Source organism: Fundulus heteroclitus, chromosome 10 (genome assembly GCF_011125445.2).
Source record: "Fundulus heteroclitus isolate FHET01 chromosome 10, MU-UCD_Fhet_4.1, whole genome shotgun sequence".
Classification (NCBI taxonomy): domain Eukaryota; kingdom Metazoa; phylum Chordata; class Actinopteri; order Cyprinodontiformes; family Fundulidae; genus Fundulus; species Fundulus heteroclitus.
The window spans coordinates 4,334,193-4,350,690 of record NC_046370.1 but is presented as its reverse complement, the minus strand read 5'-3'; the positions used below and the strand labels follow the sequence as shown (position 1 = coordinate 4,350,690).

Below are 16,498 nucleotides of genomic sequence, written 5' to 3'. Positions count from 1 at the left end.
ACTCACATTTCAGCAGTGTAATAAAGTATTTTAATAGCCATTTGGCCTCTTCAACATTTCTGGATCCTATATTTTCAAGTATTAAATGAAGCCATCTGGCACTGTAGGTTTAGAACTAATCGTGCATGCAGTCATACCCACCAGAAGGAAGGTTGTTTCCCTATTTAAATTGCCCATGGGACTAAATATCTGTATCCTATATGTATCTATCAACACAACCTCACTGAGCTGTTTTTAGTTTGATCAAGGATTGTAATTTTTCATATTTCATGAGGTTCATCTTGTACAAATGGGACTGCAAGAAAGAATCATTTTGCAGTAGTTTAAGTACATGGGTTAAACATGCAATGTTTATGGGTACAAAGTGGAAGTCAGAAGAGACAATACGGCCTCGCATACAATGGCTCTGCCTGTCCACCATAGACTTTGCATGAAAACCTGACGCTCAAATCACGTTTGGTCTAAATGTAGCATAATGCTGCAAAAGTTATGTTTAATTGTAATGCTTTACTTCTCCACACTTAAAGTCAAACAAAACCCTGGAAATGTGGGCTTTTTTTTCATTCATTTTATAATGGCAAACTTGAAGTGTTATCACTACTAATTCTGTGCCAACGCGCGCCTATATAGAGTAAAACTGTATTTTTTTTAATCCAGTCTGTGCTTTTCACGGGCACAGGCATCTTGGCATCCTGTCACTCAAATCATGTGAGAATATTCGTAATCGTGATGTCGCAACTTCACCAGGCACTGGAATACAAACAATGTATCCAAGCAAAGCTGCACCGTCCTTTTTCGACTCGACTTCCTCATGCAGATCTTCGTCAGTAAGGCGAGGAGTGTAGACACGTGTTTGTCATTACAAATTGCAGGCTGCAGTCAAAAGATGGGGCAAAGAGTGTCCCGTGAGGGACAAGATACAGGACGTCCCGGCTAATACGGGAAAGTTGGCAACCCTGCAAATGAGGCTGGATGTCATTTGAAGACATTTCTGCCATTTTGCACGCGGAATTTACTGACCTTGTGCAATTAATGCTTGTGAAAAACGTCAACTGACTTACACTTTGCAGCACCATGGGAAAGTGTTTACACTCTACTTGGTGCAGTTTATATGTCAGTTCCACACTTCTGGCTTAGTTAATAATGGCCATGCTTGAGGGTTGCTTATAGTCTGCTATCGAACATGTTTTGCGGCACGTCAGGAGGTTATTTTGTTGCATGTGTCAATTATGAATGCACCAAAGTTTTGTATACTTTTGTTTGACTTTAATGGCCTTGTGCCAGCCTTGTCTTTAAAAGACTTGTTTTATGTCATACCCTGACTGAAACCTTTTTGCAAACAAGATCCTTTTGATCCTTGGCAACCCCTCTGCAAAACTATGGCTTTGGCTAAAAGATGCACATGTGAAATCCAAGTAGGTCAACTAAACTTTTCTTTTCATGTTAATCAGATTCAGTTTAATTGATACACCATGAGAGCCAATGCAGGTATTTAAGGGATGAACTGACCAGGAGTCAGTTTTGACAGGTCAAACGAGGACAAGTAAACGCAAGGATTCATCTAATAGTATGATCAAGGAAGTCTAAGATTTTCTGCAGTAGGTTAAAATTTGAATTGGCAATGGATGGTCCAAAAAAGCCCTTTGACTTTTTGCTTTATTTATGACAAAAAAACAAATTACTATTTATAATAATGTCATAGAAATATAATCATGTATGATAACATAAGCAGATAATTGCATGTTGACAGCATTTCCATACACCACAGAGGAATGAGAAGGACTGACATATTTAAGTGCCCACCTCTTCCCTGCTTCTCTCCACTGAATTTCAGCTTTGTGCTTGGCTTGCAGTGTTTGAAGTGCCCTATCTAAAGTGCCTGTGAATCTGACAGTAAAACCATTCGGCTCTTTAAATTACCTCCCAGTAATAATTAGGATTTTACAGTGCTGCAATATTGTCATCGCCGATGCATCCCCAACAGCAGAGTTTGTTTAAGATGTAGCGAAGACATTTTGACAATAACAAGCTTTGGTTCATTGCTTTCTAAAGGTCTCCCCCCAGCAAGGATTGGGGTTTAGGGAGGATAATGCGATTGGGTGGGATTTTTGTTTTTTTGTTTTAGGCAATTAATAAACATTTTTAGTTATTTTTAATATCCCCTACCCTGGTCCTTCTCTCAGCAATAGGCACCAACAATGATGATTAGTCCTAATAGCTTTTATCCACTGTCTATCACTTTTATTTATGCCTGGGCATGCTAATGTAGGTTCCAGTGTGTTTGTAACTGTTTATATGTGTGTATGCGTGTGTGTTTTCATGCTTATTTATGGCTCAATATCCACAACAGCAACATCGACAAGATTATCAGCCCTCCTACCCTGCTGAGCCAGCCTTATCTGGAATGAGAAGGGCTCTCTCTCGCCCCCGCTCTCTCACTCTGTCTCTCTCTTTCTCCCTCTCCAACTCAGCAACACACACACACACACACACACACACACACACACACACACACACACAAGAGATGACTGTTTGCGAAATGCCAGAGCAGGCCCTATATGAGAATTGCCTCTCGATCACTGAGTGTGGCATGTATTTGCAGACATAGACAGACATTTACATTTCACTGTTAGGAAAGTTTTCAAGTCAAGAGATCAATTTTTATTTTTTATTATTTTTATTCAGTTTTTTTTTTTTTTTTATCAAAATCAAACACTTTTTTTTTTTTGTTTTACATGTAGTTACGGCCCCCGCAGGTCTCCCTGTGGTTGGGTTGGGCATTGACCTTTTTCTGTAACACTTTGATTAGCATGATGTGGGACACCCAGGGGCCTAGTGAGTCCTTCAGTTATTTAAAGCTTGACTTCCAACAACCTTGTCTCTGCTTCCTCCACAGGTAGGCTACCATCTTTAGTTTCGCTGTAAAGGTTTCAGAGAACTCAGTTTCATTTTCAGCTGGCAATTACAATCAGCAGCACACCTAAATAACATGTATAAAATGATGGCCCTTTTTCTAAAAAAAAAATGGGCAGGTACTTTAAATTACCAAAGACATCAAATCAACTTTAAGACTGATCCTATTGTAATGAATTTGCTCAATGGGCACAGCAAAATGTACCATATCATGTGCAAAATGTTATTAAAGAATGTTCAGGAGTTTAGATTGAGGTTTTGTGCAGTTACTTATTAGTGATAGGTACCTTACTTGTGGAAGAAAGATGTCTTAACACCATGAGCTTGTTGGGAAAGTAAATAAATCCTCAGACTGGAATAAGCTAACAAGCTTGTCAGATGTACCTTGTACCAATCTCACTCGGCTGATTTAACTTGGATTTCTGCTGGGATAATTCTCAAACCACAATGAGACCCGGGAAGAACACAAATGCAATGTGCTGTGCAACTGAGCCAAAAAAATTCAAAAGTTTTCTCCATCGTTTTAGACTCTTAATCTTTGCTAACATAGCATCATATTCCATAATGTGAATATTTTCATTCTGTAAAATACCTCTTTTTTTCTTTCTTTTTTCTTTCACAGACCCGGGATCCACAGCTGCTCTTTTCTGTGGACAGTTATTCTGATGTTTTCGCCGTATCGACTTCTGGGATCAGACGGTATCTCACCCTGTTGCAGCCTTTAGACAGAGAGGCACAAGACTCCTATACGTTCACGGTAATACACAGGCTTGACATTTGTGTGCATTATTATTAACTGAAAAACCACTTGCATCAGGGGACAGCAGGGGGACAAAACTTGCTGTTGAAGTGGCAGTTTTATCTGAAAGAAAGTGTAAAGTAGAAGCAAAATTTAAAGGGAGTAAGGCAAAATTGCAGCGCAATCGCAAAAGAATAATGCGGGTGGACAAAGAGGATAAGCATTTTATAAGCCATTAAAGTCAGTTTCAAAAAAGCAAAGCGTGGAAGAAAATCATTCTGCTTCGAGTATGGTGAAAGAGGAGGTTACACAGAGCACAAGCAATACATTTTACATGAAGGGAGGAGTGAGTTTGCATTGTATTTTTTCTTTTTATGTAAGCATGATCCAGAAAATGCCCCCCCCCCCCCCCTCTGCTTTTTGGTATTCATATTTAAAGATATATATATATATATATTGATATCAGTTAGTCTGAATATAACTCTTCTTATTAATTCAATAGCCAATGTTAAGGCTTTTTAGGAGCTAATTTGACCGAAATAAAGATAGGAGTAATGAATAAAGTGGGATTACAATTACATTGTCTTTGTTACTGGGTGGCAGTCATTAATCTGCAACTCAATAACAGATCACTTAAATATATATTCAGTTGTGAGTAGTAACTAGTTACATTTACTCAGTTATGTTTACTTGAGTAACTTTTTGAACAAAAGTTACTTTTAGGAGTAGTTTTACTCCAATATACATTCTTACTTTTACTTAAGTCATAATATAATAAAATAATTATAATTATATAAACAAGTATGGCTACCCTTACTTGAGTGAAGTTTCTGGCTACTCTACCTGCCGTGAGTAACCTTATGTATAAATAACATAGTTGTTTTAACCAAAAATCCACCAGAGACAAAAACCTAGAGTTTATGCTAAAGTGAGACTTCTTATTTGTACACCAGCTTTGTTATTTTAATATTATTTTCTATCTGCTGAGCTCATTGAGGCATTTGGGGGTCAAATGAATGTACAGTAAACAATAGATATTGTCCTTGGAAGTACTTTGCACTGTTCTAACATACTGTTCATACATGAACTGCTGTAAGTATTGCTATCAAGTTAATGTTAAATAAATGTGTTAGCCTGAATTGGATGTTTTGTTATTATATCATTCTTTGTATATTTTTTGTCTTTAAAATACCAGAATTTGCACATAACCTTATGTTTTTGTGTGTCGGATTACATATTTTTTAAATATGATATCATCAGCTGTTATGATTTGGTACATGAGTAGCCTTCTTTCTGAATACTTTTTTACTCTTGCTTGAGTAATTTCTTGGCTGATTAATTTTTACTTTTACCTGAGTAAAAATATGTTGAAGTAGTGCTACTCTTACTTGACTGCATTTTTTGGCTACTCTACCCACCTTTGTATATATTTAAATATGTATTCACAATACAAAATCCTTTCTGAAGCTTTCTCATGGCTTACTTGCCATAGAAATCAAATTAGGACCTGGTTTAGATTTTTTGAATTTCTTGTATAGACTACAGGAACAGAAGATAAATGTGTTTATTAAAATGCATAGTTCAACTTACATCTGCTGTCTGAAACTGGCAAATCAGTAACGCGGCTTTCATTTAATTTGTCATCAACATTCCAACTTTGTCACAAATAATTGCAGTATGTCTCCAACCAAATGCAAAATAATTACAGAGGACTTTCATTTTGAGGGCAACCCCAGGAAAGTAATTTTGTAGTCAGCGATAATACATGAACAATCCAGTTTAGACTTTTTTTATGTAGCATTCTTTTGAGAGTTAATGACCAATCAATATCTTATCTCCAGTAAGTAATGTCTTCAGGTTGATGAGATGGTGTATGCTTTACCAGAAAATGACTTATCAGGGTGGGATGAGCTGCGAGGTGCAAACACTGAGACAAAGAATACCATCCATCCATCCATTTTCCAAACCGCCTAATCCCTCATGGGGTCGCGGGGTTGCTGGTACCTATCTCCAGCGTTCACCGGGCGAGAGGCCGGGTACACCCTGGACAGGTCGCCAGTCTGTCGCAGAGCAACACAGAGAGACAAACAAGACAAACAACTATTCACGCACACACTCACACGTAAGGACAATTTGGAGAAACCAATTAACCTAACAGTCATGTTTTTGGACTGTGGGAGGAAGCCAGAGTAAGACAAAGAATACAAATATGATAATTAAAAAAAATAGTTTATTTACTCTAAAAATATTAAACATTTTAACTAATTGAACGGTTCAATTAAGTAGACCTGTAAAAGAGAACAACTGAATATAAGTAGACTCAAACTCTGAAGTATTAAACCATGCTTCTGATCAAACACAGGAAGGAAATTTATTTACTACACTATCTGAGTCATATGTCAAACATAAGAGAAAAAATGGCTGCCACATACAAAGCAAAAAACACACTAATTTAACTTTACTTATCCCTATGGCAGCGAAACTTGTGGTTCAGTCTAATAAAGCTGGTAGCTTCATTATTATCTGTATGACCAGCCTTTGGCCACAGCTTTTGCTACAACCCGGAAGGAGAAGTCAAACCCTAGCTAATTTAGAAACACAGAAAAAAAGTGTTATTCCAACATAAAAAAGAATTGTGACCTCCCGGGTGTTAATATGTAAGCACGTCCTGTAAACATCATAAGATCTTGCAGAAGATAAAGTAGTTAGATAAAGAAGCAATGAGTAACACGCAAACATGTTTGCAATTAAGTGAAAATAAACTACTGTAGATTTTATCATGTGTGGCTTGCCGTCACAACGAGACAAAATCATCTTAAAAATAATTTTAGTCTCTAACATTAGTAGTGCTGATCAGCTAAAACCCAAGGCAGTAATGTGGAGTGGACTACTGCCAACCATCTACTAGTTGGTTACCATGGATACTTCGGCTGCAGGCTGGTGGAGTTGCACTGCTAACCAGTCAGACACATTGCTTACACAAGTTCCCCTGCTGTTTGGGCACGGATACATTTGTCAGTTTCTGCTCCCCTACAAGTGCTGCTTGATCTCCCAAAATCTAAAGGACAATATCCTCAAGTGGATATCATTATAGAAGCCTATAGTCATTCACAGTGATATTTATGGCTGTCTGCAACATACAACAAGGACATTTAAACCATTCCATTCAGAAGTACATTTTTCAGGTCGGAAGCCCAGTATTATTATACCATGACCATATCATTGGCCTAAAAAATATGTGTTTCATCAAAAGAAAATTGCTAAGAGAGTTCTCTACTGCGGGAATGACATGAACCATCAACAGAACTGTATTTCAAATAATCACTATGCCTTTAAGCATGGCATACAATGATTACACTGTTGTTGCAACAGCAAAGTGGCACCTTCTTGCTGAGGCGCATACCTCAAGTTAACTCTCCCACTCCTCTGTGAAGAGATAGATGCCACATTAGACTTTGTATTGTACATACTTATCTACATTAGTCTCTTTATATATTACTTCTTATGGCTTTCTCTTTTGATCTGTTTTCTTCCATTCATTGTCTTTGCAAACAAAGTCATGGTCGTTTTATGGGCTTGGCACAGAGAGACTGCTCTTTGCCAAGCAAAACATCCTCACATGGCACGGAGCGCTGATTCTTCATAAAGCTGTAATCTACCACTTACAGACAGACAACAGAGACCGGGTGTATTTTTTTTTTTTTTTTGTGTGAAGTTATGAAGCTAAATATATGACTTTAGGTGCCCTTGAGTGTGCATTCAGCTATTTGGTAGTTAAAGATGGAAAAGCAGACTGTCAGGAGTATTGATTGAAAGTCAGAGGTATACAGTAATCATTCTGAAAGCCTTGGAGAAGAAATTAAACTCTGAAAGAAAAAAGGAGAGTGCCATGAGACACAGAGAGCAATTTTCATCAGAAAGGAGTCAATCAACTTCTTACCAGATGAACCTGTGAAGGAGATTGGTATCAGTAAAGAATAATATGTTCTTGTTGATATCTACAGAGAAGAATTTATAAGACATGGGAAAAGGAATATCTTAAGCAATTAGGATCAGATTGAGGACATACAAAGGAAGAAGGATTCCAAAATAAATCTAGCTGTAAATGGATTTCAACCAGCCTAGCCAGCATAGGAAATGTGCAACATGAATTCTACCTATACAAAAATGTACCTACCAACGGGTTTTTACAGTTATAGAGTCTTTGACACGCTGAGCTTTGATAATTTTTCAGTGCTTCAATATCAGCAAATGATTAAGGCTTGCAGTTGTCAAAAACTATTTTTTTCTAGTTTGTATTAAGTAGACTGAAAAGTTAGCTCCTTTTGTTTGGCAAGGACAGAAAACATAAAATAAAGTTTAAGGGGAATAGACAATTCTGTATTAAAAAAAAAAAAAAAAGCTGTGGGGGAATCTGCCTAAATCCAGGGTGGTGGCTTGTTGCCTAGCTTGTGCGCTCAATGGGCGAAAGGCGGGGTCTGCCTAAATCAGGACCAAATGTACAAATATATAGCTTGTTCAAACGAACGAGGTAAGTTTTTCAGACAGATGTCTTGGCAGGAGAACAAACACAAATATCCTGCTTAAACCAAGAACAAACATAAGAAATCTTTAAATTACTTTGTAAATAAACTGAGCTTTGTTTGTCTTAGCGATTACCAAATTTCCTGTCGAACATCAAGAATAAACTGACTTAGTAAATACAATCCAACTTAGCAGCTAGTTTAGCATATCAATATAAACAGTACAATAGTCTCCAGTTCAAGCTCTTGAAGAGAAATTACTGTTGGGTTCCTTCTGACCAGGGCATTTTATACTTTAGCTGAAAGTCCCCAACTGCATAATTTGGCAATGTAGTAAGATCTCCCACTTTAAGTATCTGACATCTCAAAAAAAGATTTATCCAAAGAAAAGAGTAAATGTCAAGAACAAGCAGCCATAACTCCTAAAACAAGCCTAAGAACAGAATCATGTCCTTTTATGAAAGGGGACAAATCTTCCTGTTCTTGTAGAGTATGTGTAGGTGGAGTATGTAAATGTATAGGCAGAGAAAAGCCTGCTTGATCTTTACAAATCCTCATCCTGGCTGAGAAGATTACTTCTGGTCCTCTTTTTTTGAGGTCAGATGGAACAAAATTGAATTGTTTGGCTAAAAGAATGCAGCCTTCGCTCGGCATAAAAAAAGAGAAGCAATTAGCCCCAAGAAGACAACCTCACGGTCAAGTATGGTGGTGGGTAGCTGATGCTTTGCGGGTTGGTTTTCTGCCGACGGGAAAGGCAACTCAATCATATTAAATGGAATCATAAAAAAATAAGTAAGCACATCAAGATTCTCAACAGCAACATTAGGCAGTCTGCAGAGAAACTTGGTATTGGACTATATTGAGCAGAGCAATGACTCAAAACATACAACAAGTGTACAAATGGTCAGACAAAAAAATATGTTTTCAAGTAGTCCACCCAGAGTTCTGACTTTAATATAATAAAGAAACTGTAGCGGAAGCTGAAGATGAGAGCAATGACAAGGAGCAAGGCCAGTCCCAAAGAATTGGAGCATATTGCAGAAAAGGAATGGTAAATAAAGGTTAGCGAAATATTTTTTGTTGCTTTAATAGCTAGTAAATGCTTTTCCATTGGTTGATACATTTATGAATAGTTTTGGACAAAGTATTTATTTTGTTTCAATGCAAATAAAAACAGGGAAATTATGTGCATCTACAACCATACACCTTGTACATTCCTATTAACTTTTCAAAGGTGCCTGTGCCATTTCCAAAAAAACAAAAAACAAAAAAAAAACTTCTTGGTTGATATGAAAATATTACATCTAAATTACCCAGGACATAGCTGTGTTTTTCACATAAATACATTACTGTCTGAGGAAACACAAACTTTCACAATTTTGATAAAAAATAGCCATTCATGCTGTAGTCAAGCAGCAAGAAATAAAAAAAAATATGCTTTTGACTTAACGCATATAGGACTGTGAAACAGTCCTGGCCCATTTTGACAACCATCTAGTAAGTGAGAATCCAAACCACACCCTGAATAATAGTCTATTTCAATTTGTAAAATGAACCAGGGAGGCATGGAGATATGTCCAACAGCTGTGTACATAATGGAAACCCAATCTGGCTTTAACAGATACACTCCTCCCTCACTCTTCTGGCTGTGCCATTTCACTTGATCTATAATGGGTGGACCCTGGCCCTGCAATCCAATTCAATTTGTCCCATTGTCCCTGTTGATTTTGTAAGATAAAATTAGATTTGCTTGTACAAGTAAAACACTTTCCAAAGACTTGGAATGAAAACAGAAAAGTAAAAAACTAAGTAAATAGGCAAGAAATAAAAGCACATAAGGAAACCTAGGGGAAAATATACACAAGACAAAGAGATTTCAAGAACATGCTTAGTGTACACAGTCCGTACTTTCCAAACATCACAATCACTGATGATCATATGTTTTCGTCCTTCTTGAAAAAATGTGTATCCCTTAAAAAAATTTGCATTCATCTTTTTCTCCTGTGTTTTTGCCTCCACAGCTGTTGGCGTCAGATGGTGTTCAGCAGAGTCCTCCTGTCAGTGTGACCATAACCGTGCTGGATGCCAATGACAATACTCCAACGTTTTCCAACGTCTCCTATAGTGTAAACCTTTTCACTGATATGTTGCACGGAGAAACCGTCATGCAGGTATGTGCAAGTTATTAGCACAGCTCATGTGAACAATTTTTACTCATGTAAACCGTATATGCATTCGTGGTTGTGTGTCTTTGTAGATGTCAGCAGTTGACGCTGATGCAGGTGAAAACGGTCAAGTCACCTATCGCATCTTGGCTGGTGCTCAGGGAAAGTTCCTAATAGACACCAGGTAAATTGATCACAAATACTTTAACACTGTTTACATATTTTATATTTCACTGTTGGAACAGTTGTTTACCATTGATGCAAGGTTTATTGTTGTTACTGTTGTGGTTTATCGGGTCATCAGACATTCTGTAGGCATTACAAAAAAGCCTCTTCCATTATAGCAATTTATGCATAAAGGCAAAATAAGAAATTATCTGGTTGTCTCTTATTTATAGAAATACAACATCAGAAGAACAGTAAAATGTGACTTAATATTGCGTCAGTTTGGAATTGACATGTAATTTGGAATTTAAGATAGTTGGCTGCACACAAATGTCTGTTTGGTGTTAAAAACAATGCCAAGAAGATGAGACATCAGAACGAATCAACGGATTTTTGCTGATCAACAGGCTGGGAAGGCTTCCTGTGAGCATTTTCTATCATTTTGGAATGAACCATTCTCCTCTGAGAATGTTTTTTCACAAGTATTGGTAATCCTCTAAGTAAATTTAATAAAAGCCACCTCTGCCAACTTGAAATCTAAATGCTGAAACCCAGCACTGCAGAGCAACAGAGAAGAGTATGTTGGAGAGAGGAGATACAGCCCCGCAACCCTATGTGTAAGAAAACTGTCATTTTCTCACTTTGCTGTATCTTTTATTTGATCCTTCATGTGTGCAGCATATATTATCTACTTATAAAATATTAGAACAGGGATGGTAGAGAGGAATATTTTGGAGCATTCTTGAGAAGTGTCACACATTTAAAAAATACTTTTACTGCTAAACTATAATCTTTTGATTATTGTATTCTAATCGCTGATCTTGTACCTGTATGCTTTTTTTCTTTTAAATTCAAAACTTTTTATTTCAGCTTTTTTGTTATTTTCACAAAACCTTGCTTTATTTGGTATCTGTTCCCACTCTAAATGTAAGTTTCTGGTTCCAGACTGAGTAAATAATAACAAACATGTGGTGAAGTGTTAAGGGGAATCAGTTTTACCCCTTGCAAGAGTCACACAATAGGTCCTAATAGGAGAAAAAGGAAGACAGTCTGTGACGAATATCAGAGTGGATCAGGAAACATTTTGGAAATTCTGGGATGAGCTGTTTTACCTAAATAAACAGACACAGAGGTGCTCTTGCAAGTGGTATAGTATCCTCGATCCAATATTAAAATATAACTAACACGGATGTAAAAGCATAACCCTGCCCCCAGACCAATTTTGAATGATGTCACCAAAGTGGGCAGTGCCAACAGACACTGAGGGGCAGAGCCAAGTGTGGGGATGAGAGTAAGTGTGAGGCATGTATGGTCAGGATGAGGGAAAGTCATGTTAAAACAAGCAGAGTCACCAGGGCTTCAGTGGTGGTTTTGCTACAGATCGGTCTTTTGAGGTGGAGGATTTTTCACCGGAGGTTGAGGAAGGCTTTGTTCCTCATACTGCAGAATTGAACAACTTTACACAAAAAGGGATAAGATTTGTACATTACCATACAGATCGTAACCCTCAAGGCCCAATTTACATATTTGCAAAAAAAAAAAAAAAAAAAAGTTTAGTTATTCTTCAAGGTTTCTATTTTTATTCTCACTTTTTGGATATCAGAGGCTTAGAGTAGTTTTTGTATTAAAGAAAATCCCTAGTAGGCTTGATTGGGTGTAAAGCCAACATAGTGTATGTAGAATATCTGCAGCAGGAAACGTAGGTGTCAACTGCTCGGACTTTTAGCTGTGTAGCCATTTTGTGCACGGGTACTAGTTGACCCAAACTGTAGGCTTGGGCCTTGACTTAACTTTTTTGACCCAAGCAGTAGGCTTGGGTCAAAAAAGTTATTTTTATAGCCTTATTCCAATAATGTCCAAGATGACTGTACCAAGAAGTGGGTTTCTGTGAGACTGTAACTTAACATTTTAATAAACACCTAAAACACTGCTTTGATTTTCATCATTGGCCAAAGACTTATTCTAAACAGATTCTTACATACAGGATCTGCTAAATAAATCGAAGAAAAACATTTCAGTAATTCAGTTTTACTTAAAATATATAGTTTCATAACACATAGTCATCTTTTAAAATTATTAATTTCAGGCAATCTTGATGAATATACCTTACAGCTAATAAGAACCAAACATTTATTTTCTTATAAAAACTTGATTACATGGGGCCAATTAAAATAATGACATAATATAATAAATATAGCATGTTAAGATTACACAATGTTGGCGTCACAGACCACATAGTTGTTCAGCAGGCAGTCTCCGAGATCCTGCACAAGAAATAAACTACAAAATGCAAGCCTGAAATAAGCTAGCTGTTCACTGAATCCTGGACTTGGAGAAACTGATATTCAAGTCAGACAGTGTTAGCAATTTTAAAATGTTTATTTTACAATAGGAAATAGTGGAGGAAGAGACAGGCAGGTCAGAATGCCTGGAGTCCGCAGAGTCAGGCTTGACCGGGTGAATAAGGCAGAGACAGACATGACCATACGTTGCAGTCCGAAGTGGACGATGCAGGCAGGGACAGAACTGACCAGATGATGCAGACAGAGACCGACTTGACCAGATGCAGCAGGCAGAGACTGACTTTGCCATACGATGCTGGCAGGGACTGACTTGGCCAGATACAGCTGATGTGTCCCCAGTGTGGGCAGAGCGAGACACAGGATCATCAGGAATAACCTGAACCAGGCGGTGCACACAAGCACTAGTAATCCAACTAGCAAGGGCAGGGCGAGAACAGGTCCAAAGAATCAGCAGGCAGCACAACGAGAAAATACAGGGAAAAACCACATACAGGCAGCAAAAAAAAATTAGATTCTGGAAGAGGGTGGTCAGTGAGACAGGATCAAATAGGTGAAGTCCCAGGTAGATTGGACTGAGGATCATTAGTCAGTGGTGGGTGGAGATGATTATGGAGAATCAGTTCTGACTTGGAAGTGGCTGAGATGAGCTGGAAATGGGGAACAAAAAACTATCCGAAACACAAACAAACAACCCCAAAATCATGACACAGACAGGTCCACATCTATTTGCGACAGTCCACTGGCTGCGAACAAAAGACAAAACATTTCTGAGGTTTTATTTAGTGTCTCATAAGGAGTTTAAAGTGGCTTCAATCTGTGCTTCAAGAGGCACCACACAGATGTATGCAGGAGAAAAGCTACAACTGCATGTCTTTTATCAAGCTACTCCTTGAATAGAAACGTCAGAAGCCTCCTATTTACTGGGCTAAGGAGAAAGGGAACTGGAGTGTTCTGTTCAGTTCAGTTTCCTTTACTGATACCCTTAAGCATCAATCGATTTGCTTTGTAGTTAAAAATATTGTGACCATTCTAACAGACATTGAAATACAGAAATAGTACAAAATACACAGAAGGAAAATGGGATTAAAAAACAGGAGAAGAAAAAGTGCCCCAGGCTTCTTAAAATTTATGACATCAAAACACGATGGCTAATATAACACCAGCAAGGCTCCTATAGCCTGTTCAAATAAACACAACTGAACTGCTTGGCTCTGATTTTTAGGGGCTGCAAATGTTTGTTTACAAGGAAGAAGGTGAAAATCCCCATAGAAGGAATGCGAGGGATAATTTAACATGGAGCTTATTCTGCAACTGTCTATAACACATAACCTCTAGGTTAGGATGAGAGACAATCAGCTGACCACATCAACACTTACATTCTGGCGTTTAGTCGTCAAAAATCCTCTTTTCAGAGCATTTCATTTGAAAGTTAAGAAGCTATAGTCTGGAGGAAGAGGGACAATGCAGAGAATACAAGTAGCTCAGGGTCCAGTGTGCTGTTTCCACAGTCAGCGATGATTTGCGGAGTCATTTAATCTGTCAGTATTGGTCCACCATGTCTAGTCAAGTCAAGTCAAAAGTCTTCATAGCCGTCTACCGAGGGATTTTAGATCATTTCATGTTTCCTTCTGCTTGCAGGCTTAATGGAAATGCTGATTTCATTCTCCGGCAGGACTTGGCACCTGCCCAAACTGCCAAAAGGTCCAGTATTTGCCAGCAAACTGACTTGACCCCTCAGATAATCAATGGACTATTGTCAATATGAGCATGAAAGACACCAGACCCAACAATACTGATGAGCTAAAGGCCAGTCTTTAAGCAAGCTGAGCTTCCTTATCACTTCTGAAGAGCCACAAGCTGATCCTCCCCATTTCAAGCACCACTAATGCAGCAATTCATGCAAAAGGAGCCCTGAGAGATTACTGAGCTCATCCGTTGTACAGCAGATGGACAAACTTTTCAGTGGGCCAATAAGTCTGTAAAGAGTGTCAATAAAGGCTTAAATATATAGATGTGTGTAATTAATCTATCAATATACATGCTAAACCTTTTGAAATGAATTATGGAAATATTTAACCTTTGAATTACATTATAATTCATTGAGAAACAAAAATTATGTTTTTAACTTATGGTAATTGATTGCCACAGAATACAAGACTGCTAATGAGACAGCAGGTGGTAAATGGTATACTATAGAAGAAGTCAATGAAAGTATATATAACATAATGTAAAAGCATGCGTGTGTTAATAATCATATACATTTAATCCCTGTTTTTTACAGTACTGGGATAATTACAGTGGCACCCGGCGCTGAGCTGACTGTTGGCCGAAGCTACGCTTTGACTGTAGAAGCTGCGGACAATGGGCCTGTGCCTCACCGAAGGTAGGGGGTTTCTCTCTTTTTGCTTCGTGGCTCTTTTCCTGTTTCTATGTGGAGCCGAGGCATGAAAGGTCAGATCTTTACAGCTTTCACACTCATTGTCTGCCCCCCCTCAACAGTCTATGGCTCTCTTTTTATTACTTTGTCCCTGTTAGTCTCCACATTTAATCGCCATTTTCAGCTGAATCACTTTTTTTTTAAATATACCTTAATTCATATTTCTAAAGACAGATTAGTCTGAAAGGGAGTGCAACAGAGTGAAATGAACTTTATAAGTGGGAGAATTAAAAAAGCCTGAATGAATGAAGGCCAAGGAAAGGGCCCCTCAAATACCAGATAGCATTTAGTAAAAAAAAAAAACAAACCAAAACAAAAAAACATTACTTTCTCTTTATTTCCCAAAAGGGAAATGTCAACTAATGCAGAAAATGCATTCAAATGAATTTCATTCCTCTCTTCAAGGACTGAATCAATAAGAAATTGTGGCTGTCACACGCTCCCTATTGCAGGCCTTTCCAAAAAGTTTTTTTTCCAATCTTCCAGAGAAAGGCATCTGCTTAAAATGTTTTGTGAACTTGTTGGGGTATTGATTTGATTGCCAAAGTCTGACAGAAAACAGTTCAGCTGTGAGATTTTTGTTTTACCAATACCAAGCAGTATTACAGAACTGAAATGAATCACACACGCACATCCTTGTTTAAAATACTAAGTGAGGTTTGTACCTTGAGGACCCATTACAATGCAGACAACTGTGCCTGTGGCTCTACGCTCTTTCAGGAGTGAATGCTGTTTGTCAAGACTCGATGCAACCTGCTGGGTTTCCGTAGAGAGGAAACTTTTGACCAATCTGTATGATTTGATTGAATTTAGACTTTGTAAAGTGCCCTGAGATGGGGTTTTCTACCATTACATTCCTCTCCCCAATGATCACCAGGGTGGCGTGCAACACAGATTAATTGATTCTTGTGACAAGGTGTGCTGCAATTACTTTAATTGCAGTAAACGGTCGAATACACTCATGCGTAATGCTGCACAGTGGATGCATTGGCACTGCAGGAATCCTTGTAAATGGGAGAATTGGGAGGGAATGTGCTTTCAGCGATCAAATATTTTCTGATCAATTGTGATGACTGACTGATATGCCGCTTTGCGTTTCGCTCTAACCTACATGGGAAAGTGGTTACAACCTCCCATTTTCTGGGTCCATATACCATTATCATTTTCTTGGCGTACATACACCATTAATATGGATTCCTTGCAAAGTTTTATAAATGAGATGCCAGATCTAGATTCCAAATGTTTAACTAACT

The 16,498-nt window shown here is 38.0% G+C and overlaps 1 protein-coding gene across 3 annotated transcripts in view; it reads left to right on the top strand.

The window, feature by feature from the left end:
* Positions 1-3,535: 3,535 nt before the first annotated feature.
* The window catches only part of LOC105939409 (protocadherin-15), a gene marked incomplete at its 5' end in the record, with an annotated part of 197,740 nt that continues 184,777 nt past the window's right edge, over positions 3,536-16,498 (top strand). For all 3 annotated transcript variants that reach the window (XM_036141816.1, XM_036141815.1, XM_036141814.1), the window contains 4 exon segments: positions 3,536-3,670; positions 10,197-10,346; positions 10,433-10,524; positions 15,090-15,191. In XM_036141816.1, coding sequence (XP_035997709.1) covers positions 3,536-3,670; positions 10,197-10,346; positions 10,433-10,524; positions 15,090-15,191 — 479 coding nt within the window.